Raw genomic sequence first — 27,955 nt, 5'->3', positions numbered from 1 at the left:
CATTTAAATATTGAAATTAATTTATCTGAAACACAGAATGTTAAGTTTTGTATGAAACTTGCTTTATGCATTTCATATAAGCTCACAGAAAATCACAAAAGTTGCTAGTAGAAACAGACCCAACTTCACAGCACGTGTTGCTCTAGAATGGCTACTTGACAGACGTATTCTCTGACATAAAAAGGAGAGACAATTTCTGCTCAGGTTCTACACAGCAAGGAAAGGAAAGAAACCCTCAGCACCAAGCTTCCCCTTACTTCTGAAAGCCACCAGAAACTGTTCATTCACAAATTTGTGCTCCCACAACAATCCGTTTTCAGAGGATTCAAAGTAGATATGCTGAACTTCAAAGACGGAGTAAGTTGTTTGGTGTAGAAAAAAAATCCAAGTAAAATATAAGCAGACAGGCAAATGTGTGTTTTTTTTCTTGAACAGAGGCTTCTTAGGCTGTGGAGGTTAAGGTATGCTTTGTGAAGGACGTCTCTCTACGTAATCCATAGGCTGCTAGCAAGTGTCTAACGTATTCCGTGTCAGATACACAAGCGTTGCAGGTGTCCTTTAGGAATTCTTCTGTGGAACTTTTATTGTTACCTAGAAGGAAGATGGATTATTATGACTGGTTGATTTGATTTGTTTGACTGTTTTCCCTTTTCTACAAGATATGCCCCATAAGAACATAAGAGATGCCATGTTGGATCAGGCCAGTGGCCTATCCCGTCCAACACTCTGTGTCACACAGTGGCCAATATATGTGCATGTGTATACACACACACACACACACTGTGGCTAATAGCCACTGATGGACCTCTGCTCCGTATTTTTATCCAATCCCCTCTTGAAGCTGGCTATGCTTGTAGCTGCCACCACCTCCTGTGGCAGTGAATTCCACATGTTAATCACCCTTTGGGTGAAGAAGGACTTCCTTTTATAATAATAATAATAATAAATTTTATTTATATCCCGCCCTCCCCACCTCGGCAGGCTCAGGGCGGCTAACAACATTATCCATTTTAACCTGACTGCTCAGCAATTTCATGGAATGCCCACGAGTTCTTGTATTGTGAGAAAGGGAGAAAAGTACCTCTTTCTCTACCTTCTCCATCCCATGCATAATCTTGTAAACCTCTATCTTGTCACCCCGCAGTCGACGTTCTTCCAAGCTAAAGAGCCCCAAGCGTTTCAACCTTTCTTCATAGGAAAAGTGTTCCAACCCTTTAATCGTTTTAGTTGCCCTTTTCTGGACTTTTCCCAATGCTAGAATATCCTTTTTGAGGTGCGGTGACCAGAACTGCACACAGTAGTCCCAAACTGGATACTAAGTCAATATTAAGGCAAAACAATGTTGTACAGTGAGGGCCGACCCTGCCACTAGGCAACCACCTAGGGCGCCAGCCTTCTGAGGGCGCCACACTGGGTGCCCCCTCCATGTAACTCAGTGAACTGGAGCAACTTCAAATGTTGTGCTTTTCATTTCCCCCACAATTCATCTGTTTTTGAAAACTGGTTATCAGTGGGGTGGGGGGGGGGTGGCAGAAATTAGCCTTGCCTGGGGTGCCAGATAGTAGGGCGGGCCCTGTGTACAGTGCAGCAGAACTGATAATTCAGACTATCTCCCCTCCAGATCTGCCATAAAACAGATTCCCATCTACAGCAGAACTCATTGGAGGCAACCCCAGCCTTCAGGATGTAGTCCAGCACCATAGCCACTTGGCTAATGAAGTGATAGCAACAATTATACCAGTCCACTGTATCTGCTACAACAGGGGTCCCTGGTCCATGGACCAGTACCAGTCCCTGGCCCGTTAGCAACTGGGCCGTGAGTTGTAGAATTATTTCATTATATATTGCAATGTAGTAATAAGAAGACGACGACATTGGATTTATATCCTGCCCTCCACTCCAAATCTCAGAGTGGCTCACAATCTCTTTTATCTTTCTCCCCCACAACAGTCACCCTCTGAGGTAGGTGGGGCTGAGAGAGCTCTGACAGAAGCTGCCCTTTCGAGGAAAGCTCTGCAAGAGAGCTATGGCTGACCCAAGACCATTCCAGCAGCTGCAAGTGGAGGAGTGGGAAATCAAACCCGGTTCTCCCAGATAAGAGTCTGCACACTTAACCACCACACCAAAACAAACTGCACAATTGTATCATCCCAAAACCATAATGCCCCACCCTCACTCCAGTCCATGGAAAAACTGTCTTCCACAAAACCGGTCCCTGGTGCCCAAAAGGTTGTGGACCACTGTGCTACCAGACACCAGGATAAACTGCTTCACCACCACCTTAAACACTTCAAACCCACTTCAGATCCAAACAGCTGCCGGTTCAAAACCGGAACGATTTCCAGTGGTTTTTTGTATGCACAAAATACACTTCCCAATACTTTCCTTCAAGAAGCACCCACCCTTCTTGCTTTTAGCACTGTGGTGCAAAAGGCAGCAGCAACCTTGACACAATTCACCAAAGCATTATTTGAGTGTTATCCTGCATTGAGGATGACACGATACTTGGACACTGCCAGTTTAAGCCCACAAGGAGTTCCTTGGGAGCTCTCTGTTGAGTAAAACTGAATAAAATATAACTAGAACATAAGAACATAAGAGAAGCCATGTTGGATCAGGCCAACGGCCCATCCAGTCCAACACTCTGTGTCACACAGTGACAAAAAATTTTATATATACACACACACTGTGGCTAATAGCCACTGATGGACCTGTGTTCCATATTTTTATCTAAACCCCTCTTGAAGGTGGCTATACTTGTGGCTGCCACCACCTACTGTGGCAGTGAATTCCACATGTTAATCACCCTTTGGGTGAAGAAGTACTTCCTTTTATCCGTTTTAACCTGTCTGCTCAGCAATTTCATCGAATGCCGACGCGTTCCTGTATTGTGAGAAAGAGAGAAAAGTACTTCTTTCTCTACTTTCTCCATCCCATGCATTATCTTGTCAACCTCTATCATGTCACCCCGCAGTTGACATTTCTCCAAGCTAAAGAGCCCCAAGCGTTTCAACCTTTCAAACTACGTGTTTTTTAATCTACATCCAGAGTCAGGTAAGTGAATTCATAACTTGTATTCCAAATTTTCTCTCACAACTCAAAGGATGCTGTCGCAATGTTCCCTTTAGGTTGCAGAGCCTTGTGAGCAAAAATTCTACTTTGGGAGCTAGTGGCATTGAAAGTTGTGAGCTACTGCATGAATTAGTGTGTTCTGGGGCCATTTTTCCTGAGCGAGCTGGAGGCTAAAAATCTGTGAGCTAGCTCACACTAACTCAGCTTAGAAGGAAAACTGGCTATCAGTACAAAAACAGATTTCATGAGGTAGTGTTTAACGGAATAAGGAGATTGCTAAAGCAGTGATAACTATTGTAATATTTTATGCTGCCTAAAACATGGCATGAAGAGCCCCATGGCGCAGAGTGGTAAAGCTGCAGTACTGCAGTCGGAACCCTCTGCTCACGACCTGAGTTCGATCCCAGCAGAAGCTGGTTCAGGTAGCTGGCTCAAGGTTGACTCAGCCTTCCATCCTTCCGAGGTCGGTCAAATGAGTCCCCAGCTTTCTGGGGGGAAAGTGGAGATGACTGGGGAAGGCAATGGCAAACCACCCAGTAAAAAGTCTGTCGTGAAAAAGTTGTGAAAGCAACGTTACCCCAGAGTCGAAAATGACTGGTGCTTGCACAGGGGACTACCTTTACCTTTTTAAAACATGGCATGCCCAGTCCTGGATAGCCCAGGCAAGCCTGATCTTATCAGATCCCGGAAGGTAAGTATTTGGATGGGAGATCATCAAGAAGAAGACGACTGCAGATTTATACCCCGCCCTTCTCTCTGAATCAGAGTGGCTTACAATCTCCTATATCTTCTCCCCCCACAACAGACACCCTGTGAGGTAGATGGGGCTGAGAGGTAGGTGAGGCAGACCCAAGGCCATGCCAGCAGCTGCAAGTGGAGGAATGGGGAATCAAACCCGGTTCTCCCAGATAAGAGAGCTCTGGCTGACCCAAGGCCATTCCAGCAGGTGCAAGTGGAGGAGTGGGGAATCAAACCCGGTTCTCCCAGGTAAGAGTGCTCTAGCTGACCCAAGGCCATTCCAGCAGCTGCAAGTGGAGGAGTGGGGAATCAAACCAGGTTCTCCCAGATAAGAGTCCGCACACTTAACCACCAAACTGGCTCTCAAGGAACTCTAGGGCTGCTCCGCGGAAGCAGGCAATGGCAAACTCTCTCTGAACTTCTTTTGCTTTGAAAACCTACAGGGTTGCCATACGTTGGCTGCAACGTGACAAAAGAAGAACACGATAAACCATCAGTCCTCGCATAAGCAGTTCAGATTTTACTTCTGCTCACAGGACTTCTCCCTTCCCCTTCCTCAAGACGTAAAACAAAGGCTCTGGTGGGGATTTTTTTTAGCATGGGGTAGAGACGCTGACAAAACAGAGGAGAAGGATGTACCATGGGAAACAGAGAAAGAAAGAAGGGTCAAAGATACTCACCGTTTTCACCTCAGTGTATGGTTGCAAGCCATATTTGCCCCCCTCACGACCTTGTCCAGATGCTTTGTAGCCACCAAATGGAGCCTGGCTGCCAAACACATTGTAACAGTTTATCCTAAAAAAAAAAAAGTTTAAGAAGTTATTTACTTCATTTATACCCCAAACGGGGGCGGGGTTTTAAAAAGGGGACACACAAAGTTTCAGCATTTTACTTTGAAAAAGGAAAACGCCTTTGGCTAAAACGACTTTCTCTCATTGTAAAAAACTCTGAAAGGTGAGAGAATAACTAGCAATGAAACCTCCATGTCCTTGGGGATTTTCTCTCATCAAAATGTTACAGTGCACGCATACAAAGGGTTTATAAAGACTGTTAAAGAGGAAAGCTTCAACAATTGCATTCTTGCATTTGGCCTCTTACCAGACAGTTCCAGCACGCAAACCCTGAGAAATGTAGTTTGCTTTATCAACATCTTTGGTGAAGATTGCTGCTGCCAAACCATACTTGGTGTCATTTGCTCTCTCGATGACTTCCTCAATGGATTTGAACCTTAGGATCTGCATGACTGGCCCAAATATCTGTGAAGCAGAGGAGCACACATGTAAAGAGGGAGGTTTCTACTGTCACTCCCATCAGTTTATTTTTAAAGTGTGTAAGTTAATGTTTCTTGCAACTTCAGCACTCAGTTACATAGATACTTACAAGTCTTCAACACAATTTGTCACGACATAATTAAAATAGAAGGGTGCTTTAAAAAAAAAGGCACACTCTCATAGGAACATATGAAACTGCCTTATACTGAATCAGACCCTTGGTCCATCAAAGTCAGTATTGTCTTCTCAGACTGGCAGCGGCTCTCCAGGGTCTCAAGCTGAGGTTTTTTCACACCTATTTGCCTGGACCCTTTTTTGGAGATGCCAGGGATTGAACCTGGGACCTTCTGCTTTCCAAGCAGATGCTCTACCACTGAGCCACTGTCCCTCCCCTCCCATGTTGACCGTTTGGGCAGTCCTGGGAGTTGAAATTTCTGTGACATGGATGGAAGGAAGGAAGGGCATTCTGACCTCCTCTTTAGCAATAATCATGTTGTCTTGGACTTCTCCGAAGATGGTTGGCTGGATGAAGTAGCCTTTGTCTGCTGCAGGATTGCCACCATAAAGCAGTTTTGCTCCTTCCTTTTTCCCAGTACTGATGTATCCAAGGACCTTCTTATACTGATTCTCATCTACCTGAAAAGCCATCAGAACAGGGACGTTTTGATGAGTTCAGTTTTCCACAGAAGACAGGCATTTTGCTGCTGCATCTTTCACACGTCTGTACGCTATGGTTCTCCAGTTCAGACAAAATTAACAAAAGATTCAGACATTTCATTTTTGTTGATAGGGATATAAAAATCTGTCAGCGTTGTGTGGTTTCTTTAAAAATATATGACTGCCTTTGGAATGGGCACCAAGTAAATACACTTCAAATTGATTTCCGTTTCCTGCTGAAGAGACACGGTTTGTCCCAGTGTTTCCTGCCTTTTTTTGGGAGGGGATTGCATCCACAAAACAGCACGACATTTCCATATATCAAACCATCTAACATGGCTTTTAACTTACACATCTTCAGTTTTTCTAAACTAGGGGCTATTTTCAGATAATGTGCAAAGACCAAGACCTTCTACAAGAACATCCCATGGGTTTTCAATGGAAGGCATGCGGTCAGAAGAGGTGGAGATGGGCATGAGAGGGGACAAAGAAAGCTTTGAATTTTTATGCTCTCACCTGAGGTCCTTGTTCTGTCTTTAAGTCAAACGGGTTTCCAACCACCCGAGCTTTGGCTCGCTCCACACTCCTTTCCACGAACTCGTGGTATATATCCTCTTGAACGTATGTTCGAGAACCAGCACAGCAACATTGTCCCTGATTGAAGAACAAGGCAGAATGGGCTTGTTCAACAGCCCAGTCCACTGCAAGAAAGAAGAAAGTCACTCTATGAGATGGTCTGGAAAGGAAATGTCTTTAACCAGTAGCAAGGAATTACAATCACAATTCCACACCTGCTTCCTAAGAAAACAATTTACAATTTAATCCTGCATCAGGGATGCAAGTTTGGCAAAGTCATCTTTATGCATACTGGATACAGTGTAAAGGAACATTTCTTTGGGAACTGATCATATCCAAAAGGATATCAGATACTGAGTTATCCCCATGCAAGAATGCTGGTTCAGTCTTTTCCTAGAAACTTTTGAAGACAGAACCTTCACAACCTCCCTCAGAAACTTTTCTGTTGCTGAAGTTCTTATATTTAGAGAAGTTATTCCTAACGTCTAAGGTTTCCTAATGTTTTAGAGTGGGTGTACGTTGCCACTGCTGACAATATGCTATGTGTATCAGCTACTACTGTTTAATGGGTGATGTAAGTTGACTCATCTGAAGGAAACGAATAAGAACCAAACAGCACCAGAAGTTAAAGCAAAAGGGGGAAGAAAAAAAGTTGCATGGAAAGTCAGCGGTTTATTTGAAAGATTTTTATCCCGCCTTTTCAATATATATTCAAAGTGTCCATAAGTTAAGGCACTACAGGAGTTTAATGAAACATTTCCAATGTGTTTTGTGTAACTCGTGCTTAATCGTTGTGGAGACACAGTGCCTCTTATGTTATGCAAGAAGGAGGGATCTTCTCCATGCAAAGCTTGTGCTCTCCTACTGAGCCACTCCCCAAGTCCATTTAACTGCTAAATAAATTCTTCTGAAGATGTTTCTACTAAAATGTTAAATTACTATTGTATCATATTAGCTTCTCTATTATTTATTATAGTAACTGAACAGGTCTGGGGCATCTTCTAAGCTGCAGCATCTCACATAATCAGGGCTTCAGTCTATGGTTGGGATTCTCAGGTAAACTGAACATAAAGCAGGAAGGAAGGAAGGAAGAAAGAAAGAAAGAAAGAAAGAAAGAAAGAAAGAAAGAAAGAAAGAAAGAAAGAAAGAAAGAAAGAAAGAAAGAAAGAAAGAAAGAAAGAAAGAAAGAGGATTCCCCTCCCCCAGAAATCTGCTCTGAGTTTAATTTTCTACTTCTATTTACTGCCTCCCTGCATGCACATTGAATTGCAAGAGTAGGTGCAATCGCTGCATTTTGACTTGCAAGCTGCATCTTGATTTTGTGCACCTCACAGACTGGGGAGGGACGGTGGCTCAGTGGTAGAGCATCTGCTCGGTAAGCAGAAGGTCCCAGGTTCAATCCCCAGCATCTCCAACTAAGAGCTTCCCCAAGCCGCATGCCAGCCAAGAGGCTTCCAACACTGTCTTAAGAGTGCAGCCAACCAATTTGCCTCACTGAAAATATGACCCCCCCCCCTTTTCAGTTTTCACTGCTACCGACAAGAAAAGAGTCTTACTGTCAGCATCAGACATGATGATATTTGGGCTCTTTCCCCCAAGCTCAAGTGTCACTCTCTTCAGATTACTTTCAGCAGCAGCCTTTTGGATTAGGTGCCCAACCTATAAAGGGAAAATGGAGTAGGATATAGAATATACAAAATGAACCTCTCAAAGAACTGGTGCAATAAGGCAAGGAAGGTGTCACATGAAACAAAGGCCTGGGGAGTTGCCAGATAAGTCAAGCCCAGCGCAGAACCCAGGGCAAAGATAATAAAGAAGACAATATCATATTGTTGGTTTCCTTTCCAAAAGCAAAGGTAACCCTGCGAGTCAGAGTGACTGGCATTTCCATTTCAGTAATGGTGACCTGAGACGTACCAGAACCCAATATAGCTAATGCAAGCTGGTTAACACAGCAAGAGCCCACTGAATCATTCCTGACAGCCCAATGTTAAAACAGATTTACCTGGAAACAAATCTCATTACTTTCAATTAACTTTAAGTATGCATATTTGGGATTGCAAGCTAAGTGCAGCACTATTCTGGTCACAAGAATTTAAGAAGTATGCTGCAGCACTAAAACTGTGCTAGAAGTGCACTGAAATTGGATCATTATGGATTACTTGTGTTGCATAAGCTACCGGTCTGTCCTCCTCCTTGGTTTGCACAATGCAAAGCTAGGATCAATGTACAAACTGCTTACAGTATTGTTTCGCAGAAGGATTACCTAAATCCTTGGGTCTCCATAGCAATCAGAAGTTCCAACCTGTCTCCTGCATCCACCTCTTTTAACAGCTAGTTTCTTTCTATCAATTTTATTAAGAATTGTAATGTCTTCGTCCTCTTCCAGCAGTTATCTCTTCACCTTGAGGGTTATTGGTTTGGTCTGTAGAGCCATTAAGGCACACGGAATAGCGACCGTTCACCACAGTATTCTTATTTCCCACTATGCAATTCAAAAGTTGTTGATATAAGAGTTACTCTATGCTGGAGGGCTATCTGAAAAGTTAAATGTTTAGATCTTCCCCCAGATCAGGAAGAGATCAAGCCACATTACAGGCGAAAATGTTCAAGTGTTGACTGGATCATCTTTCCCAGCTAACAATACTCAACGTTTTGGTAGTTCTTCTCTAGAGCATCTCAAATGCTTTGAAAAATCCTTAGTCACTCAGTATTAACATTCCCCTCCCCCTGAATATGCAAGTATAGGAATAGTTAGACAAGGAGCTTGTCTGAGGCCCGCTTGCAGCTTCCCAAATTGTAGTTAAGTCTTCTAGCCAATGTGGAACATGAGCCCTCAGATCTGGAAAAGATCTCAGTTAATCCACTAGCTGTCACTGCGAGGTGGCTTATGATAGCCTTCTAGTGTTATAGCCTTCTAAATCCATTAACTTCAATGGGCTTAAAAGGGTGCAGCTCTGTTTCGGATGGCACAGTTAGCCAATCTCTTCTGGATTTAGAAAAGACCCTGAGAAACTGGGGGAAGAGGGCGAGGTGGATTTGGTGCTACCTGCCACAGCTCAACTATGAAGCTACTTGATAGCCCCAGGCCAAGTATCTGCTCTCGGCTGTGACGCTAATGCACAGACGGAATAAAACCAAAAGAACTGCAAAGCTCTTTGTACTTTGAAAGACCCCAAAAGCTGATCTAATCCACCGCCTCTCATGCCAGTGAGACAATCCACCGTCACTCAATCTTCTGTCCCAAACCATTTATCACCTGCAAATGGGGCCTAAAAAGGAACAGAAGAGGCTTCCTGAAAGTTCTAATCAGGGAAGACTCGATTAGGAAGTAATCTTGTTAACTGTCTAGCTTCAAGGTAACAGGCTTAACCCCAGGCCAGCAGACAACCTACATTCCAATTCTAGATGGGAAACTGCTCTGACCTGGGCGGCCCAGGCGGGCCCGATTTCATCTGAGCTTGGTAGCTAAGTGGGGTCAGCCCTGGTTGGTACTTGGATGGGAGACCAGCAAGGAAGTCCAGGGTCATTACTGCGCAGAGACAGGCATCGGCAAGCCACCTCCATTCATCTCTTCCCTCGAAAACCCCATAGGGTCACTTGTAAGTCAGCTGCGACTTGACCGCACTTTCCACCCCCAAACAGGGTGCTAAGCTGCATTTGCACATACCCTTGACTGTCCTCTCCTGTAATCTTCCCTCCCTCTGTGGTTCCCCCTCTGCCTTTGCTGAAATGAAGGTGAGCTGCTTGGGGCAGGGACCTTTCCTCAACCCACTGTAATGTTGTTCTGTAAGCAGACGGTACTATACCAAGAACGTCCTTCATGGCTTTCTCAAGAGTCCTATTAAAATCCTGACAACAATTAGTTAAAGAGAATGCAGACAATCATCCTAAGCCTCAGCAATGTGACAAAAAGATACCAGGCCGTCGTAATACGGTGGAGTCTGTGAAGCACTTTGAGCACTTTTGTGCCCCCTAAATCCTAAACAGCGTCAGAAGAGGCTGAGGCAGGTTCACTGAGGCTGAAAATTAAAACAAGCTGGAACCAGCCAGCTGCTGGGAAACTGAGCAGCCGGTGAGCAAGGCTGTCCTGTTCTTTGGCCTGAGGGCAGACAGACGGAAGAGAGCGCCAGGCTTCCAGATGACCCACCTCCGTGGAGCCAGTGAATGCCACTTTATCAATATCCATGTGGGAAGAAATGGCAGCCCCTGCGGTGTGCCCGTAGCCGGGAATAATGTTCACCACGCCTGGGGGGAATCCAGCCTGTGAAGCAAAACACACAAGAGATTATTCTTCCTTAACGATTCGAGGAAGGGACTGCCGATCGATGATAGAGAATCTCCTTGGCAAGGAGAGATCACAGGCTCTGTCCCCTGCATCTCCAGTTAAAGGGCAGCTGGGCTCAGAAAGATACGTTCCAGCCAGAGGCCCTGAAGGATTGCTGCCTGTCAGAGAAGGCAACACTGGGATAAGAATTCTGACCAGAGTTCCCTCTAAGCTGAGTTGGCGTGAGCTAGCTCACAGATTCTTAGCCTCCAGCTCACACATTTTTGTCTTAGCTCAGGAAAGATGACCCCAGAGCACAGTAATTGATGCAGCAGCTCACCACTTTAATGCCAGTCGCTCGCAAAGTAGAATTTTTGCTCACAAGACTCTGCAGCTTAGAGGGAACATTGGCTCAGTGGTAGAGCATCTGCTTGGGAAGCAGAAGGTCCCAGGTTCAATCCCCGGCATCTCCAAAAAAGGGTCCAGGCAAACAGGTGTGAAAAACCTCAGCTTGAGACCCTGGAGAGCCGCTGCCAGTCTGAGAAGACAATAGTGACTTTGATGGACCAAGGGTCTGATTCAGTATAAGGCAGCTTCATATGTTCATATGTTCAGGATAAGGTAGCTTTGGGGCATGGCGACCTCACAGCATAACTGGAGACAAACAGTTTCTATTTGTGATTCACACTCCCCCAAGTCATGGAGGACAAGTAAAATATGACAGATGGCCAGACAGCAAAGCATTTGGCTGGAAGGTATACAGCTATGGAACAGCTGTTGTCATTAAAGGGGGCTCCCTGAAGTTTCCCACTACAACCTCAAAGTGGATTTAATGCCCTTTTCAACATTGTGGTTTCTCGCTGGGAATCTTAGCTACGTCTTGGTGCAGCTGAGACAGACTTGCAGGAATCCTCAGCTTGCGGACTGTATGACTAGGTGAGTGATGTCCATTAAGGCAAATAATTTGGAATGTAGATATGGTGAGCTAGCTTGTGTTGTAGGGGAAAGATACCGGTAGGAAGACGCAGCAGGAGCCCCACAAATCCCTTACCTCTTTGATCAGACTAGCCACATACAACCCAGTCAGAGGTGTTTGCTCAGCCAGTTTCATCACCACCACGTTCCCTGTGGCCAATGCCGGCCCGAGCTTCCAGGCCTGCATGAGCAGTGGGAAATTCCACTGCAGTAAAGACACAAAGCGGAGAAGAACGAGGATCAGCATAATCCCAACGCAGCAGAATTTCTCGACTCCCTTTCCTGTTCCTACAGCCGGGATCAGATTTTTTAGCTCCTTGAGATGCGGAGATTTTGCAGCATCAAATCCACAATGGGATGGGTGCTAACAGAATTGGCCATGCATCAAACAAGGAAGCCAACAGGCAAAGAACAGCAAAGATGGGATGCCAGCAGCCGTGTTCTTTTCTCCTGTTACAGAATTTGTAAGGCCGAAGGAGTCTGCTATGTAATATGTTGGAAGTAACTCTTTTGCCGCAGACACCTTTCTTCTTTCAGTATAGGCCCTGGAATTGGGTTGGAAAGAATACTGTACACCAAGCTTCTGTTCTACATCCAGGGTAAAATCATTTTCAGTCCATTCTGTTTACATATACCATGCATGTAGATGCAAGGCCCTCAATCTCAACATGACAGTAACGATTCAAGATCTGCTACTGACTTCACACTGGAAAGATGAGGTTCTTGCCTGAATGGCTAGGGAAACACAGAGACAGATTCCTTATGCGTCTCAAACATAGCACACCCATCCCATCCCCCAAGGTATGGATATTACGTGAATATTACGTACTGGAATGATCTGTCCACAGACCCCAACCGGCTCGTGCCTTGTGTAGGTGAAGAAGTCTCCATCCATGGAGACAGTTTTCCCATGGAATTTGTCTGCCCAACCTGCATAGTACCTGAAATGGGACAATTTATTGTTTACCTGGTAAATTTGAGATGAGGGGGGACATGCAGGGAAACTCTACGCGTATCCAAAAGAGTTATTGTAAATATTGCATTGTATTTCTTCCGCTCTGTGCTTCGACTCCTCATCTGGAGCAGAACAGAATGCTGAGGGAGAATCTCAGCTGCTTACACTAAGCAGCCTGCCCTCTGGTTAAAATCAGCTCTAGCCCTTTGCACCTCTCCCCTTCTGTTAGCTGGCTCAGTTCTGTTAGCTGAAAATATGAACTGCAGCATGCATGTCACAAGACTGCTTTTCCCTTGTATAAACAGAAGAAACTGGGCAGCAGGGGTGGGGGAGAAGAATACACAAATTCAAGTCATTCCTGGCAAGTATATCAGTTGGTACGGTTTCTGTTTTGCTGCCTGTGTTTCTTGTGGAAGTATCTGCATATGGGTACCAACATTATGTACTGCTTCTAGGCTTCCCCTGTGCCATATATCATGTAGAGTAGATGCATCCTTATACAAAAGTACACAAAGAAGATTAAGCCCACAGAAGTTTTACTATCCCATGTGCTTACATTGGTCATATACAATCCAATGGGGGGGGGGGCAGACTTCTGGAAAACTTCCACACTTGGTGGACTGAAAGTAATCCATAGCGTAAAAGGGTTAAAGGTTGTCCCCTGTGCAAGCACCAGTCATTTCCGACTCTGGGGTGACATCGCATGACGTTTTCACGGCAGACTTTTTACAGGGTGGTTTGCCATTGCCTTCCCCAGTCATCTATGCTTTCCTCCCAGTAAAACTGGGTACTCATTTTACCGACCTCGGAAGGATAGAAGGCTGAGTTAACCTTGAGCCGGCTACCTGAACCCAGCTTCCACCGGGATCAAACTCAGGTTGTGAGCAGAGAGCTCAGACTGCAGCACTGCAGCTTTACCACTCTGCACCACGGGGCTCAACTGATCTATAGCGTGGCTATTTACAAATCTCCTTCAGATCAAAAACTGAGACAACTGGACCAGTGATTAGATCCAGATTCATACAGAAAGAGGGGAAGAATTGAATACAGCAGCTTAGAAATTTCATAGCTGCACTACTGGTGGTCCTCTTTCCCCCCAACTATTCTGTTGACAAAGCCTCTCCTCAAGAGCAGAGACAAATGCCTGAAAGCAAGGCACAGTTAGGAATGTCCCTTTCAGAAGGTCTGACTACAAACATGCACACTTCCCATTTATTTCAACGGGTGTTTGGATACAAAGGGATGGATCCCACAAAGTCTCTTGCTTTATGAAAGTGCTACCCTTAGTGGCATGGGAGAAAGTGCTGCCATTGGCGGCACGGATCTGTCAGATCTAGTCTGTTGCTCCAGCTTGAAAAATCCTCACCGGAGGTGTTTGATGACCATGTCTAAATCCACCAGGTAGGCAATAGCATATGGTTTGCCATTGTCCAAGGTTTCCAAGGCCTATGAACAGAAAAAGAAGTTATCAATCCCAAAGCTAATCCTATCCCACCTGTCCCCAAGTCACCTGCCAGAGATGTCCCAAATGTATCAGGGAAAGTTGGCACGAGTCAAACTGTCTGGTCAAATAATCAACTGGGATAGATCAAGATGGGTAGCAATGTTAGTTCGCAACAGTAGAAATGTGCAAGAGTCCAGGAGCACTTTAAAGGCTAACAAAATTTGTGGTAGGGTGTGAGGAGAAGAAGAAGAAGAGATTGGATTTATATCCCGCCCTCCACTCCAAAGAGTCTCAGAGCGGCTCACAATCTCCTTTCCCTTCCTCCCCCACAACAGACACCCTGTGAGGTAGATGAAGATATTGGATTTATATCCCGCCCTCCACTCCGAAGAGTCTCAGAGCGGCTCACAATCTCCTTTACCTTCCTCCCCCACAACAGACACCCTGTGAGGTAGATGAAGATATTGGATTTATATCCCGCCCTCCACTCCGAAGAGTCTCAGAGCGGCTCACAATCTCCTTTCCCTTCCTCCCCCACATCAGACACCCTGTGAGGTAGATGAAGATATTGGATTTATATCCCGCCCTCCACTCCGAAGAGTCTCAGAACGGCTCACAATCTCCTTTACCTTCCTCCCCCACAACAGACACCCTGTGAGGTGGATAGGGCTAAGAGGGCTCTCACAGCAGCTGCCCTTTCAAGAACAACCTCTGCCAGAGCTATGGTTGACCCAAGGCCATTCCAGCAGCTGCGAGTGGAGGTGTGGGGAATCAAACCCGGTTCTCCCAGATATGACTGACCCAAGGCCGTTCCAGCAGCTGCAAGTGGAGGAGTGGGGAATCAAACCCGGTTCTCCCAGATAAGAGTCCGCACACTTAACCACGACACCAAACTGGCTCTGAAGAAGTGAGCAGTGACTTACTAAAGCTTATACCCTGCCACAAATTTCCCTAGCCTTTCAAGTGCTCCTGGACTCCTTTTCTACTGTCAACCAATTTGTCTATTTTTTGGATGTGGTCAAATAACCCACCGTGTCAAGAATGCTACCGGTAGGAAGTTAAGCTTATCTTTTTTACTTCAATCTGGTAACATCTGTTAGCGAGACCAGCAGTGAGGGCTGCCCCTCCAAAAAAAACCCGACACCCACCTCTGGCAAACCTAGCAGCTGTGCAAAGCTGCTCCATCTGCCACAACTAGCACAACTACCTTTTACGTTTTATTTTGCTGTGTGGCAGGGGGTGTTAATAACTGTTGCTACATTGCTTTATTTCTGTTTTAAGTCTGTAACTACCGGCTAGCCTAGTGATCCAGGATGACAGCCAAACAGGGAAAGAATAAATAAATAAATAATCAACTTTTACAGAAACTTGACTGAATGCTGCCAACGTAAAAATGGATTGCGTTTTTTTAAAAGCTCATTTCGTCGTTTTACAATAACAACTCACTTGTTTATAATTAATTAAACAAGCTTCACTTAAGTACCATTTCTGTTGTTCTAATTTAATGCGGTTAAAAACACTGGAACCCATATTCGGCTGGAAGAGATGGGTTTTGACCTCTCGATGACCAGCCCTATTAGCAGCTCCCCCACCCCCCCAGAAGACAGCAGAGCAAGCCCAATCTGCGCCATACGTACAGCCAGGTAAGCCCGGTCTCTCTCAATCAGGTCAGCGAGACGGTACAGCAGCCTGCCTCTCTGGGAAGCATCCATCCTTCGCCAAGGAGATCCAAATTTGAACGCATCTCTGGCTGCTTTGACGGCCTTGTCCACATCTGTCTGGAAAAGGAGTCCAAGGAGGAAAGGATGAACAGCGAGCAGCAACTTAGGATGCGACCGACGGAAGCAGCAGAGAAGACAACGAAGCAGAGACAATGTGCTCTTGACGGCCCACTTCCTGTTCTTTTCTACTGTCAACTAACTTGTCTATTTTTCTGGATGTGGTCAAATAATTAGACCGTTTCAGGACTTCTCCAGTGCTCCCTCCCCCTATGTCCAAGTCTGGAGGTATATGGGACAAGCAGGGAATTTGAGGGAGCTTGCGTTTGTTTCCCTGGACTGTGCTGTTGGTCAGCCCCCCCCCCCAGAGGTCCACAATCAAATGGAATTTATTTTTTATTTATTTTCTGTGCCGCCTTTCCACCCAAATAGGGTCTCTCCAAGGCAGCGAACATCAAAACATCTCAGCCTTAAAACAGCACTTAAAGTATACATGAAATAATTCCGTTAAAACATATAAACACACATAATACTAAAACCAGGGAGGAAGGTTAGAGGTATGCCAAAAGAAAACAAGGAGTTCAGTAGTGCCTGGTTCCCAACAATGATGCGGGGTGGGAAGTTTTCTGAAACTTTTCCTCCCCGCATTTATTAATATAATTTGTTTATAGTTGCCAGGTTTGAAAATCCATCCTGTTAGAAGGACAAACTCCAGTGCTTGTACATGACGCATTTGCCTTCTGTTGCTAACATTATTTATACTGACACCATCAAATTTCTCCAGGGATTTTCCTGGAAAACCATCAAATTTCTCCAGGGATTTTCCTGGAAAACCATCAAATTTCTCCAGGAATTTTCCTGGAAAACCTGCATCACTGGTTCCCAACAGCAACCCGCTCTACAGAGGGAGCCGTACGGTGAGATTTTCTGCGCCAAGTACTGTGGGCTAGGGTCAACATGCTGGCCAGAGACTCCAAATATTCCCTGGACCTTCAGAAGTCCTATAGATCTAGAATTCCCCGGCCTGGTAGAATCCACACCACACTCAGTCACCCGGCTTCCATACATGAGGCAGGCCCACAAAGCAAAAATGGGGAGCTGCTTTGGCCCTAACACTTTATGGTTCCTCATTCTCTTTCTTACACTGGCTGCCAGCATGTTCCACTGATTAGCGTTGTTACAATTTTACCGAACCTGCAAAATTCAGCATCTGCTCAAATCACAGAGTGGCAGTTAGCAAAACGTTTGCCTTAAACGGATCTTAAAAGGAGATGCCGTCTCAGCTGAGCAACTGTGTTTTGTGGCCAAACTACCACCATAAGGAGAAGGCTGCGCCACAAGCAACAAAGAATCCACACCACTGAGCTACAACAGGAGGAACAAAGGACCTGTTTATAACAACAGTTTCTAAGAGGCAGAAAAACACTGTTACAATTCCTGTTTCTCAGTGCGACACAACTCATCACAAAGATCATCACTTTAGGATGCACTATTTTTTTTTTTGCTTTTTCAGGGCTAACAGTTTGGTAGAGTGTAGCAGTTTGTATCACCCCAGTGTCCTCTGCATGGCATACATTTCGAAAAGGAGAATTCCGTCTTTTGGAACTAACCTCTTCCAGATCTGAGATTGCATTTTCAGTTGCCCACATTTCTCCTGGTCTGAGACTTGTTTAGCAATCGTTACTCTTTGGCTACAGCCAGCATTCTGTGCAATTTCTGCAGTGTCATTTCTGTTTGCTAATATAACTATCCAGGCTCCTTATCAGAGACAACGCTGTTATGAAATTGCACTGAATGGAATGGGTACATTTGGCTCCCAGGTGGCAAACCTAGCAACATTTACATCCAACGTTTCTCTTTGCCGGCAGCAGCTGCATGGCTAATGTTTGTTCCACAGCTTCTGGAGAGACAGACAAAAGGACAAGTGGAGGTTTCTATGCTGACAGCAAGTTATTTTTGATATGGGGCTGAAATCTGTAAGAGCAGGTAAGCTTTACATATTAAAGCTCAAGACAGTTTAAAGATACTCATACCAAGGGGACAGGTTTTCCTGCTTTGGAGAAGAGATAGTTAGACTTGGTAAGTTCTGACTGTGGATGGAGGCATCTGTTTAGACCAGTGTTTCCCATTTGCAGGGTCGCGACCCGGTAACGGGCCACGGAAGCCTCAATACTGGGTCACAAAGATAGCCAAAGGTAGCTCCACTCCCAGCAAAGCATGAGCTCTGCTCTGCTTCCTTCCTTTCCCGCCTCTCTGTTGTGCAGAGAAAAGCTAGGCTTGAAGACTGACACAGGCTGCAAAGCCTGAGCTCCATTTTCCTTCCTTCCATCCCCCAATGTCTGTGTTGTGCAGATAAAAGCTAGGCTCGAAGACTAACACAGGCTGCAAAGCCTGAGTTCCGTTTTCCTTGGAGACCTCTATAGAAGAAAGAGACAGGATTTCCTGTCTCCTGCCTCCAAACCCAAATTTTAGTAGGCCACGAAGGAGAAGTGTAAAAATAACCAGGCCACGGGGAGGGGGGGGGGAGTTTGGGAAACCCTGGTCTAGACTACCTGTGTGATTATCTTCAACCTACCATACAATAAAACGGCTGCCAAGTAACAACTCAGTCTTTAGAGAGCGCTTCTCATCCATTACTTATCTCATTCTTACAACAGCCCTGCAAGTTAGGACAGTATTATTATCTCTGTGCTGCAGAGGCCAAGATCTGAGAGGCGAGCAGCACGCTTGAGGCCAATTAAGTCCCTGGCTCAGCCCCGGAGAGATGTTTTGTCAGAAATAAATGACAGTCTGGGATACAACAGGGGCCCCCAATATAGTGGCCAGGCACCATATTGCCCACACCGACACCTTTCTTGGTGCCCACCAAGTATTTTAAGAAAGTGGGCAGGTCAAGTGGGGCTTTTTCCTAGCAAGGCTGCTGATTGGCTGCACAGATTTTTAGAAGAACGTTGCTTTGGCAGCAGCTGCTGCCACAGCATAATGTTCTCCATCATATAACTGAAGGTGAGCTGTGGCAGCCATCTTGCGGCCGGCTCTGCCACCTATGGCAGCCATTTTGCGGCTGTGTCCCCCGTTCTGTGTCAGAACTCTAAAGGTGCCCACCATCTCAGGAAGATTGAGGACCCCTGGGATACAAGAGCCATATCGTTTTTGTTGATTTATCCAGGACAGAGAAAGGGTAGCTTCCATGAGTATGGCTTCTGGAAAATGCATGCCAAATATTGGGGAGAACAAAGAACAGCACCCACAGAAGAAGTGGATTAAAAGACTGGAGGACTCCCAGATAACATCCCAAGATGACACACCTAAGCGAAAGGAATAGACCTTTGGACCTTTCTTATCAGAACTGGCAAATGTTTACCAACTTTTGAAAAGAAAATCAGACTCCAAGCTTGTGCCGTTGATCCCTCTCTGCACCCTCTTTTTGGTTCCCGCTTCTGCTGTAGTTTGCATTTACCTTGTCTCCCTCAGCAACCTGGCAGATGACCTCGCCCGTGGATGGGTTGATGGTCGGGAACGTTTTTCTGCTGGCGGAGTCGTGCCATTCGTTGTTGATGAAAATCTGCAAGCAAGAAACCCACCAATAAGCACTCAGGAGCTTCAGCTCAGTAGGGACTGGGAATGCTTCAGCTGGCTGAGAATGCTGACTAATGGCTAAGAACCGGTTTGGTGTCATGCAGGGGTGGCCAACGGTAGCTCTCCAGATGTTTTTTGCCTACAACTCCCATCAGCCCCAGCCAGCATGCTGGCTGGGGCTGATGGGAGTTGTAGGCAAAAAAACATCTGGAGAGCTACCGTTGGCCACCCCTGGTGTAGTGGTTAAGAGCCAGCAGACTGTCGTCTGGAGAACCCGATTCCATTCCCCACTCCTCTACACGAAGCCAGCTCGGCGACCTTGGGTCAGTCATAGCTCGCTTAGCCTGAAAAACAAACCTAGCTTGCCACAAAAAAGGCGAGAACTTCAGGCTGCCAGAAAATCTTTGGATCTCCTGGCTAAACTACACACAATGGCCATATGACAATTAATTAATTAACGGCTAAGGATGTGTTTCAAAAGCCCCTTAAAACAGACTGGGTAAATGGGGCTGCCGCATTCAAAGACAGCCTACTGGGGATGCAAATTAATTGCACGGTCTCCCCGGACCAATTGGACCTTCCCCCCTCTCGTTGTGCCTTTGCTTGTTCCTATCCTGCAAGTTTTTTTTATTTTTGTAGCATTTTCTGTTTTCGTGCACTGAATTTTTCCCATTAGGTGTGCATAACTTCTAAGTTCCAATTGTGTCAGCTGCATGTGAGAAAAAGAACGGAAACAAAACGGCTCACAAAATGATAGCAAGTAAAAGCGGACAGAAACAAAAGCGGAGCATCTCTGCACATCCCTCCAGTATACCTTCTAATGTGACCAGCTGGACACAATCAGCAGGGAAGGCTATTATTGCCTTTGGTCCTTGCAAAGTTCCTAGGAGCATCCAGCTAAGTTTCGTTGGAGGCAGAACGGAGAGTTAGGCAGACTTTGATTTGATCCAGCAAAATTCTTCCCGAAGGCTGGTGCAGGCCGTATTCTTGTGAAGTGAAAAGGGGGGGGGGGGGGGGTCCAGCATGTGCTTGACACAGTGGAGATTCCAGGTTCAGTTTCCAATTAAAGAACCATCAGGTTGGATTCTGCTGCTCCGTTTTGCTAACAGTGGAAGTTTCCCATCGCAAGGCTATCTGAGACCAAGAGGCCACCATCAGCAGAACAGACCCATTAAGATCCAGCCCTGCCACGAAACTGGTTGAGATCTTGGAGAGACAGGATAGGGATGAGTGGACCAAAATATTCGTGTGAGGCAATTAATATCATAATGCCCCTGTATAAATCGATGGTGCGGTCTCATTTGGAATACTGTGTGCAATTCTGGTCACCGCACCTCAAAAAGGATATTATAGCATTGGAGAAAGTCCAGAAAAGGGCAACTAGAATGATTAAAGGGTTGGAACAGTTTCCCTATGAAGAAAGGTTGAAACGCTTGGAGCTCTTTAGCTTGGAGATACGTCGACTGCGGGGTGACATGATAGAGGTTTACAAGATTACGCATGGGATGGAGAAAATAAAGAAGTACTTTTCTCCCTTTCTCACAATACAAGAACTCGTGGGCATTCAATGAAATTGCTGAGCAGTTGGGTTAGAATGGATAAAAGGAAGTCCTTCTTCACCCAAAGGGTGATTAACATGTGAATTTACTGCCACAGGAGGTGGTGGCGGCTACAAGCATAGACAGCTTCAAGAGGGGGCTAGATAAAAATATGGAGCAGAGGTCCATCAGTGGCTATTAGCCACAGTGTGTATATATGTGTGTGTGTTTGTATATATATATATAATTTTTTTGGCCACTGTGTGACACAGAGTGTTGGACTGGTTGGGCCATTGGCCTGATCCAACATGGCTTCTCTTATGTTCTAATATGCTTGAGGCTCCAGAGAACTGTCACAATATGGAGCAGGTACCTCATTCCTCGTCTGAAGTAGTGTGCATGCACACGAAAGCTTCCATTCTGAATAAAAGTTTGTTGGTCTTAAAGGTGAAACTTGACTCCTGCTTTGTTCTACTGCTTCAGAACAACGCGGCTGCCCACCTGGATCTAACAATATGGAGCAGCTACACAATACCATCATTCCCGGTATCAAAACCTGTGTTGTATAAGAGAAAAGTATACACTACTGGGCGAAGCACATCATGGGAAGATTTAGCAGAACTGTGGTGGTGTTTAAGTGATATAAACACTTTGATCAGGATTAGGGTACATGGATCTATCATTCTGTATTTTATGTATATGTATTTGTCTTTCACATTACCCTACGAACGATTTTTTAAAAAACAGTGTGAAGTTAAGCATGAGAACGTGCTTATTATTAAGTGTTATTAAATGCTTTGCAAACACAGCGGCAAAAAATACAGGAAATTGCTGTTTTGAAAAAGGCTTCCTTCCATCCATTTTTATCTGTCTGTACATCCTGGGAATTGCTGTTTAGCAGTTTGCAGGATGCACATATAAAACTGGATGGAAGGAAGCCTTTCTCTATTGCTACAGTCCTCTTCCAGAACAAGTCCCTTTAAAGAAGAAGTAAAAACACACACACAAAACTTTGCCAGCTTGGCTTGCAGCTGCCGTGTCATAAATCTGTAGCATAGTTCTCCTTATTTGCAACAAGGATTTCGAAAGCTCCTTAAACTGAAGAAAGTCATGCAAAAGAAGAGTTCTCTCACTGCTTCCAACCTTCTTCGGTCTTCTGGAAATAACTCTAACATGGAACTGGCTCTTTGTTTGACCCGGCAACTGCCAGTCCCCATATTATCATATCCAGTACATGGCCCAAATCTTGCCTTGGAGCTGTTCACTTGAATGGTGCATGCTTTGTTTGTAAAGGCAAGCACTGGTGCAAGCATAGTTTATCATTAATTTCCCCGCCTTATCAACCAGTGTCAACTGAACTATTGCAGGCTGGCAGGGGAAAGACAGGGAGGTACCCTTGATATCCAGGGCAAGCTGAGAGAAGTTCTGTAGAGAAGTCGCCCCCACCACAGCGGTGGAGGATTTCAAAATCTACAGCGGTGCAGGCCAAGAGGTCAGGGAGTCTTCCCGAGGGACGCAGAACTCCCCAATTTGGCGGGCTATTTTTAGCCATTACCACATATTTAAACCCATTTTTATGACCTGCATTTACAACACAGAAATATCTGTGGGTTCACTCATACAGATCCCTGTTTTGTGCACTGGGGAAGGCTGAGAACCATAATCTTCCCGGACACCGCGAAGTGTCTCAAACTCCTTGTCAAGTTTGTCTCTACCACGGCCAACATGTAGGAAAGCACAATGGACCCGAGAACCCGGTCTAGTTGTATCAGACTAACCTTCAGCGTTCTCCATACCCAGTGCGCTTCTGAATGCAGTTGTGGAAGAGTGAACAGTGTGGGGGGGTACCTATGTGTTCTGCCTGCGCACTTCCCCAAAAGTATTAGATCCAACTGGCCCTTGCGAGAAACAAGATGCTGGACCGCTGGAACTCTTGGCGCAATTCAGTAAGGCTCTTCTTGCGTTCTTTCCTCCATTCTGATCCTGACAGCTACCAACTAAATGCCAAAATAGTGAACTAGGCGATGGCAGGAAGGGAATGGGCTGTCTCTGCAGTCTTGTCCCATGCATCTGTCAGAGATATATTGCTACGGAAGTTCTGTTCAGCTATCACAGCTAATAGGATTGATAAACCTTGCCTATAAGAATTTGTCTAGAACTGTTCTTAAGAACTGAGCTAGGGGCCATTACCAGCGGATGCCATATCTATGATACACACTTATTCCTCCAGCTGGCAATGTTCCATTATAACATCTACGATACATGTTCAGGACAGACTCTCTCTTGTAATCCTCTATCGGCATTCAACTGGGCAATGATATTTTGTGTCGGATCTCTCCGTCATCATGGGCCCCTTTCAATGCCACTGGGATCCAGTACGATCATGCTGGAAACAGTGAGCTCTGGACAGAGATCACTTCTTGTCACTGCTATTTAGGCAATCTCCCAACAAACAAGTAGGCTAGAAATCGCACTGGAAGGGAGTCGTAGAGACAAAACTGAATACGTAGAGGTTTGCCCAGAGAGAACACCACAGAAGGAACCTGCCAGCAGAGGTCCCTCTCTGGAGTCAGCTTCCTAAATACAGGGCCAGCGACCAGCAACATGCCTGACAATTTATCTCCATCCTCTCCTGGCTAGATTTGTTGGATAAGCTAAGCTTAGCAAGGGTTCGAGCGGACCTCGCTGCACACCTCTCTCCAAGCAGCAGCAAAGCGGCTTTACAGACCATGGAGTCACCGTGGATGGTGGACCTGACCCTTGAGTCCCCGTAAGCCTCCCAGACATCAGTTGGCTCCTGGCTGGTCGTGGCCACCCCTTCCCCCCTCTTTTGCTCTCCCTCGTGATAAATGTCAGATTGCCTGTTTCCTCAGGGCAGGGACATCCCTTCTCATATTCTGCAGAGCTCCAGAAACACTGACGGCACTCAAAGCTCAACGGCAGCATTACAGACGAGGAGACAAGAGTCAGACCCCGGCCTCTTTCCCAGTCAACAATCAAAAGTGCCAAGAATTTATTAACAAGCCTTAAAAGGACACGGGGTCCTGTGCCAGCTTTTAGCCAAGCATCAGCTTCCCTAGACTATTTTTTGCTGCAAGAGGCAAACAGAACTACTCCCCCCCCCCGGAATTAAGCTTCCTGCAGAGCTTCTATGAACAGTTTCCCCTTCCCCCAAGACCCGTATCATTTTTAAGTCTGCTGCTTTGATTCCATGGTGGTTTACCCCATTTTTGGTAGGCGCTGCACAGAACGCAAGAGAGACACACAGTATCTGCCTGGAGAGCTTAAAATGGATACCAAACTGCAAATCGGAGGTAGGCGTCCCATGGAAGGAGGCTGGGAACAAAGCAATTGCTCAAGACCACACTTGGCAGACTCCGTGGCTGGAATTAGCTTTGTTTCTTACTTCTGATGCATGCTGCTTGAGCACCCAAACGGGAAGGGGGCGGGCAGTATAAATACTTGGGATACAAGTCAAGAATCTCCTCCTCAACCGCTTGCCTTTTCTGCAGAAGGCTTGTAAACAGGAAAATCATCCTGCCCCCTGGAAGCGTCAGCTCAGGCGAGTGGCAAACAGCACCCAGGTACACGTGAAGCCGCCTCCTACTGAATCTGACCCCTGGTCCATCGAAATAGATTCAGGTGGGCGGCCGTGTGGGTCTGAAGCAGCAGAACAAAGTTTGTGTCCAGTGGGCACCTTTAAGACCAAAAAAGTTTGACTCTTTGTGGCAGGCGATGAGCTTTCATGAATAACTGAAAAAGTGAGCCGTGACTCACAAGGCCCCCACCACCACCAGAGTTCCCTCTAAGCTGAGTTAGGGTGAGCTAGCTCACAGGTTTCTAGCTTCCAGCTCACACCTTTTTGTCTTAGCTCAGGAAGGACGACCCAAGTCTAGGGTTCCTAGAGCACACCAATTTATGCAGTAGCTCATCCCTTTAATGCCAGGAGCTCACAAAATAGAATCTTTGCAGCTTAAGAGGGAACACTGGCCCTCCACCACAAATTTTTGTTGAGTCTTTCTAAAGTGGTCCTGGACTTTTGCTCTTTTCCGGCGCTGCAGACAGACTTAACACAGCAAAAGCAAACGCAGTCAGTACGTGTCAAGCAGCACCTTTAAGACCAACCAAGTTTCATTCCGAACGTAAGGTCTCCTGTGCTTTAAGCACACTTCATCCGAGGAGGGATTGGGCACAGCGTGCTCGGAGCACACAAAAGCTTCCATTCTGAATCCAACTTGGCTGGACTCAAAAGGTGCCACCGGACTCCTGCTTTGTTCTGCCACTCCATGCCGACACGGCTGCTCCACCTGGAGCAGTCTGTACAACTTCTTTCCCCTCGAAAGGCAGACATGTCATTTCGTTCCCCGCCGCCACCTCCTTCTCACTCGCAGACACCGAAGCATCCGAACGAGGAACAGCCGGTAAGGCGGCAGAAAGCCAGGGCGTTCTGCTTATGCCTCGGAACCCCACCACTGTGCGCTCTTCTCTCGATGCACTGCTAGCCAGTGGTAACGTGTAATGCAAAAAGAAGAAGAAGACTGCAGATTTACACCCCACCCTTCTCTCTGAATCAGAGACTCAGAGCGGCCTATATCTTCTCTCCCCACAACAGACACCCTGTGAGGTGGGTGGGGCTGAGAGGGCTCTCACAGCACCTGCCCTTTCAAGGACAACCTCTGCCAGAGCTCTGGCTGACCCAAGGCCATTCCAGCAGGTGCAAGTGGAGGAGTGGGGAATCAAACCCGGTTCTCCCAGATAAGAGAGCTCTGGCTGACCCAAGGCCATTCCAGCAGCTGCAAGGGGAGGAGTGGGGAATCAAACCCGGTTCTCCCAGATAAGAGAGCTCTGGCTGACCCAAGGCCATTCCAGCAGCTGCAAGTGGAGGAGTGGGGAATCAAACCCGGTTCTCCCAGATAAGAGAGCTATGGCTGACCCAAGGCCATTCCAGCAGCTGCAAGGGGAGGAGTGGGGAATCAAACCCGGTTCTCCCAGATAAGAGAGCTATGGCTGACCCAAGGCCATTCCAGCAGCTGCAAGTGGAGGAGTGGGGAATCAAACCCGGTTCTCCCAGATAAGAGAGCTCTGGCTGACCCAAGACCATTCCAGCAGGTGCAAGGGGAGGAGTGGGGAATCAAACCCGGTTCTCCCAGATAAGAGAGCTCTGGCTGACCCAAGACCATTCCAGCAGCTGCAAGTGGAGGAGTGGGGAATCAAACCCAATTCTCCCAGATAAGAGAGCTCTGGCTGACCCAAGACCATTCCAGCAGGTGCAAGTGGAGGAGTGGGGAATCAAACCCGGTACTCCCAGATAAGAGTCTGCACACTTAACCACTACACCAAACTTCTGCTCTCCGCCCTGCTCGTTTGCCGGGAAAGCCCAGCCCGGGGCCAGTTGCGCCGCTCCCTCGAGCCACCCCCCGACCATCCGGCCGTGCAAAGGCCGCCCAGGAGCGCCTTACCTTCTTGTAGGAAACGTCCGGCCGCGTGTTGGGCTGCGGCACGGCGGCGGCGGCGGCTGCAAAGGACAAAGGTCTGGAGCCGAGGAGGAGGCGGACGGGGCCCGCCTTGCAGGGAGTCTGCAGCGCCGCCTGCAACATGCTGCCTTCTGGGGAAGCGAGCCTGGATTGCGCTCAACACCTCTGCCCGAGACTCTCCGCCCGCGGCGCCTTCGGCCGCTGCCTTTCTCTGCTCGCCCACAGCCGCCTCCCTCGCGTCAGCCAATGGCAGCCGCGGGGAGGGGCGAGAAAGGCCCGCCCGCTTAAGGGAGGCGAACGCGGCGCGTCACGCCTTCACACGTTACTTTGCCAAACGCGCTTTTAGCGCTGTCTCGCCGGCAGTTCGCCCGCGCGGCGCGCCTCGAGGGATTTCTCCGCGCCCATCGAGAGCTGACTTCCTCTTCATGGGGGAAGGGGACATTTAGGTCTCCACTAGGGTTGCCAAGTCCAAGTCAAGAAATAGCTGGGGACTTTGGGGGTGGAGCCAGGAGACTTTGGGGGTGGGGCCAGGAGACATTAGGGGTGGAGCCAAGATCAAGGTTGTGACAAGCATCATTGCACTCCAAAGGGAGTTCTGGCCATCACATTTAAAGGGACGGCACACCTTTTCAATTCCTTCCTTCCATTGGAAATAATGAAGAATAGGGGCACCTTCTTTGGGGGCTCACAGAATTGGACCCCCTGGTCCAATCTTTTTGAAACTTGGCGGGTATTTTGGGGAGAGGCACTAGATACTATACTGAAAATTTGGTGCCTCTACCCCAAAAACAGCCCCCCCCCAGAGCCCCAGATACCCACGGATCAATTCTCCATGATTTTCTATGGGAATAAATACAAGGAATAATAGAGTTCCCAGCAGACATTTCCCTCCCCTCCCCCGGCTTTCTGACGACCCTGAAGCTGGGGGAGGGCCTCCGAACTGGGGGATCCCCTGCCCCCACCTGGGGATTGGCAACCCTAGTCTCCACGTTGCTCTCTGGGCCTCAGCCTCCCCTACAGCCTTGTAACAGAGTAATGGGTTTACACGTGCAGATTCCTCAGGTTTTTGCCTGGTGTCACGTTGAGTGAAGATTTTCTGGTTGCTGGAGCTTTTGAGGCACCAGAAGCTGCTACATCCCCTCACTTGCTTAACATAAGAGCCACATAGAATGAACGTCAGATGTTTGAGAGCTGCAAGACATGAATCATAGAATCCTAGAGTTGGAAGGGACCCCCTGAACAAGGTAGGAAACTCACAAACCGCCCCCTAAATTCACAGGGTCCTCATTGCTGTCAGATGGCCATTAGCCTCTGCTTAAAAACCTAGAACCTTAGCGTTGGAAGGGACCGCCAGGGTCATCTAGTCCAACCCCCTGCACAAGGCAGGAAACTCACAAACACCTCCCCCTCAGTTCACAGGATCTTCATTGCTGTCAGATGGCCATCTAGCCTCTGTTTAAAAACCTAGAATCTTAGAGTTGGAAGGGAACTCCAGGGTCATCTAGTCCAACCCCCTGCATAAGGCAGGAAACTCATAAACACCTCTCCCTAAATTCACAGGATCTTCATTGCTGTCAGATGGCCATCTAGCCTCTGTTGAAAAAACTAGAATCTTAGAGTTGGAAGGGACCTCCAGGGTCATCTAGTCCAACCCCCTGCACAAGGCAGGAAACTCACAAACACCTCCCCCT

General features: G+C 46.9%; 1 protein-coding gene and 1 non-coding gene across 2 annotated transcripts; both read right to left on the bottom strand.

The window, feature by feature from the left end:
- Positions 1 to 2: 2 nt before the first annotated feature.
- On the bottom strand, positions 3 to 26,479 carry ALDH2 (aldehyde dehydrogenase 2 family member). The gene is made up of 13 exons (XM_060250290.1): positions 26,250 to 26,479; positions 19,134 to 19,238; positions 15,593 to 15,733; positions 13,878 to 13,957; positions 12,386 to 12,497; positions 11,633 to 11,761; positions 10,465 to 10,578; positions 7,871 to 7,973; positions 6,255 to 6,439; positions 5,553 to 5,717; positions 4,909 to 5,066; positions 4,491 to 4,605; positions 3 to 591 (listed from the first exon to the last, which is right to left on the bottom strand). The coding sequence occupies exons 1-13, from the start codon at positions 26,385 to 26,387 to the stop codon at positions 559 to 561; spliced, it is 1,578 nt and encodes a 525-aa protein (XP_060106273.1). The 5' UTR covers positions 26,388 to 26,479; the 3' UTR covers positions 3 to 558.
- On the bottom strand, positions 5,398 to 5,468 carry TRNAS-GGA (transfer RNA serine (anticodon GGA)). The gene has a single exon. It is a non-coding gene; the product is annotated as a tRNA-Ser (tRNA).
- Positions 26,480 to 27,955: the final 1,476 nt, after the last annotated feature.

Source organism: Heteronotia binoei, chromosome 11, assembly GCF_032191835.1.
Source record: "Heteronotia binoei isolate CCM8104 ecotype False Entrance Well chromosome 11, APGP_CSIRO_Hbin_v1, whole genome shotgun sequence".
Lineage (NCBI taxonomy): Eukaryota > Metazoa > Chordata > Lepidosauria > Squamata > Gekkonidae > Heteronotia > Heteronotia binoei.
Note: the sequence above shows the minus strand (reverse complement) of the source record. Positions and strands in the feature narration are given on the sequence as shown.

What these genes read in the sequence shown, in the direction of transcription:
- ALDH2 (XM_060250290.1), bottom strand. Translation starts at nt 26,387, where the DNA reads ATGTTGCAGGCGGCGCTGCAGACTCCCTGCAAGGCGGGCCCCGTCCGC. An exon ending in CGGACGTTTCCTACAAGAAG is followed by an intron (nt 19,239 to 26,249) that starts GTAAGGCGCTCC and finishes TCTTGCTTGCAG; the next exon opens with ATTTTCATCAACAACGAATG. An exon ending in TGGCTAGTCTGATCAAAGAG is followed by an intron (nt 10,579 to 11,632) that starts GTAAGGGATTTG and finishes TTTGCTTCACAG; the next exon opens with GCTGGATTCCCCCCAGGCGT.